General features: G+C 38.1%; 1 protein-coding gene across 1 annotated transcript in view; it reads right to left on the bottom strand.

Moving 5' to 3' along the window:
* Positions 1-2353, bottom strand: part of LOC137655383 (uncharacterized) — a 9196-nt gene extending 6843 nt beyond the window's left edge. Inside the window, exon 1 of the mRNA XM_068389275.1 lies at positions 2296-2353. Coding sequence (XP_068245376.1) covers positions 2296-2353 — 58 coding nt within the window. The remainder of the gene's footprint in view (positions 1-2295) is intronic.
* Between the last annotated feature and the right edge of the window lie 147 nt (positions 2354-2500).

Genomic DNA, 2500 nt, shown 5'->3' with positions numbered 1-2500 from the left:
TCGCCCTCATTAGTCTATGATACATGGAGGACACTCCGACCCGGAATAGGCATGGCTGTACTAAACAGAAATGCAATAATATATATATATATAAATATATATATATATATATATATATATATATATATATATATATATATATATATATATATATATATATATATATATATATATAGAAATCACTAAAAAAAAACACATCTTCCACAAAAAAAAATTAGAATGAGATATTGCATGAAAAAATGTACACTATAGAATACAATAATTCCACTCATTTCTTCTTAAGACCTCTGCAACTAAAATACAGAATACCCAAAGTGAACAAAACAATTCATAACATCATTTTTACACAACCTCATCAATAACCTCCCTGTGGTTGCGGGCAATACAGGCTTTTTAGGCGGTACACGGGTGGTAAGAGATCTTCCTTCATCCCTCAATTTTACTTGTCCGGGTTTACGGCACAATTTCGCAACACAACTCACCACCACTGTTTTGCTATTTATTTAAATCACTACAACACTTGCCCTTGTAACTTTCAACCGGTGGCCACTAGCCCTTTTCCGGAGAAAATCATTCATTTTCCCGCCCTTTTCTTATAACATTAAGTATAAGGTATTCACATCTACACATTCTCTAATACTGCCTATTCTCAAGGCTGAACATTAATCACGTAGCCACTTGCCAATCGGGAACACCCCCCCCCCCCCCCGCCCCGGCCGCAGCAACCAGGAATCATATAAATACACGAATAATACATCATCTGCTTGTCGGATCTCACTTAACCTATTTAACCTCTGATTGTTTTTAGGTTCAATCAGTAATGGTATACGTATTTCCACACTCAGCAAAACTACCACAACATTTTACGTATACATTAGGCATCAACATAAGAACACATTGTTATCATCAAGTTTAATTAAAACATGTCAAAAGAAGAACTGAGGTCTGTTCCAACAACAACAACAGCAAAGGAAAAAAATAATTCTACTCATCAACTCGAGGGATGTCACGTATGCAGAGGTAACGAGGAACACTTTTGAAAACTACCTCTTCGGCAACACATGTATGTGTGCCTGATGATGTTCAGACACTCTGCCATTAACAATGCTTTGTATCACAACTGTATTAGACTTAACTATCTTTACTCGGTACGGACCCAAATATGCTGGCTCTAGTTTGTGTTTCCTAGGTTGTAATCGTTTCAAACACACAAAATCGCCCACTAATACTTTTACCAGTGCGGTTTTGAACCGACCTTCATACTTTGAGCTGTGATTTTCATTAGCTCTTTTCAAAAACCTTTCAGTGGTGTTCATTACTCTCCTCAATAGATTTAATAAATATACATGGTATTGCCCAGTTGAATGATTTGACAATTGTTGTGAATTAATGAGTACCATATTATGGTAACACAGGATCCAGTCCATACACTAATAAGAAAGGCGTGTCCCTAAGCGAAGTATTATATGCAATGTTCAAAGCTAGCTCAGCTGTAGGAAGCTTGGCGTGCCAATGAAGGGGGTCATCAGCCAATAAGTAACGCGGAATTCACACTACTTCCCTATTATGTGATTCTACTAAGCCATCTGCTGAAGGCCTATAAGTGGTCACTGACCGATTTCACCACCTTATTTATAAACTCAAGACCATTATCACTTATCAAAATTTTCGGGCAACCAAACCTAGTAATGAAAGAGCACAGCACCTGGGCTAATGAATTTGCCGATTTATCCAAAATAGCGTATGTATGAGTGTACCGAGTAAATGCATCCACAAATACACATATATACTTATGTTGTGTTAACCCTTTGGGAAATGGTCCTATTATATCCATATGCACTCTATAAAATTTAATAGGAATCACAGGCTAGTTTCTGGCTTATGATACAGTGTTTTTATGTTCTTTAAAACAGTTACAAGCACGACAACCTTTAACTTAATTCTGTATAGATTTTTTCATTCTTAACCAAAAGAAGGAATTATGTGGTCTCGTTAATGTTCTATCAATCCCTAAATGCCCTGCATACGGACTTGCATGTACAATGTGAATGGCTCTTTTAATTGAACATGGAAGAATAACTACCCTTACACAAAATTCCCCTCCCCTCCCCTCTTCTCGTAAGCACAATATAAGATATCATTTTCAATAAGAAATTTCTCACGAGGCACATTCAGAAATGACGGATAACGCTCCAATTCCCCTTTAATCCCTGCTCGCACTCTTTCCATCCATTCTTCTTTTTATCTGTCCCTCTCAGACTTCTTTTATGTCCCAACCTCCCAAGTAAATCAAACCTGCATCATCAGCGCATTCATTCTGGACACCGCTGGCCATGTCCTCGGTCACCCACATATAATCATCTCCATCGCTTGTCTCTCTCTCTCTCTCTCTCTCTCTCTCTCTCTCTCTCTCTCTCTACCGAGTCTCCTCTCTCTCTCTCTCTCTCTCTCTCTCTCTCTCTCTCTCTCTCTCATATCTGGAGCTCTCTCCCTCTCTCTC

This window comes from Palaemon carinicauda, chromosome 16 (genome assembly GCF_036898095.1).
Source record: "Palaemon carinicauda isolate YSFRI2023 chromosome 16, ASM3689809v2, whole genome shotgun sequence".
In the NCBI taxonomy this organism is placed as follows: domain Eukaryota; kingdom Metazoa; phylum Arthropoda; class Malacostraca; order Decapoda; family Palaemonidae; genus Palaemon; species Palaemon carinicauda.
The sequence above is the reverse complement of the archived record's forward strand: the minus strand, read 5'-3'. Positions and strand labels throughout refer to the sequence as shown.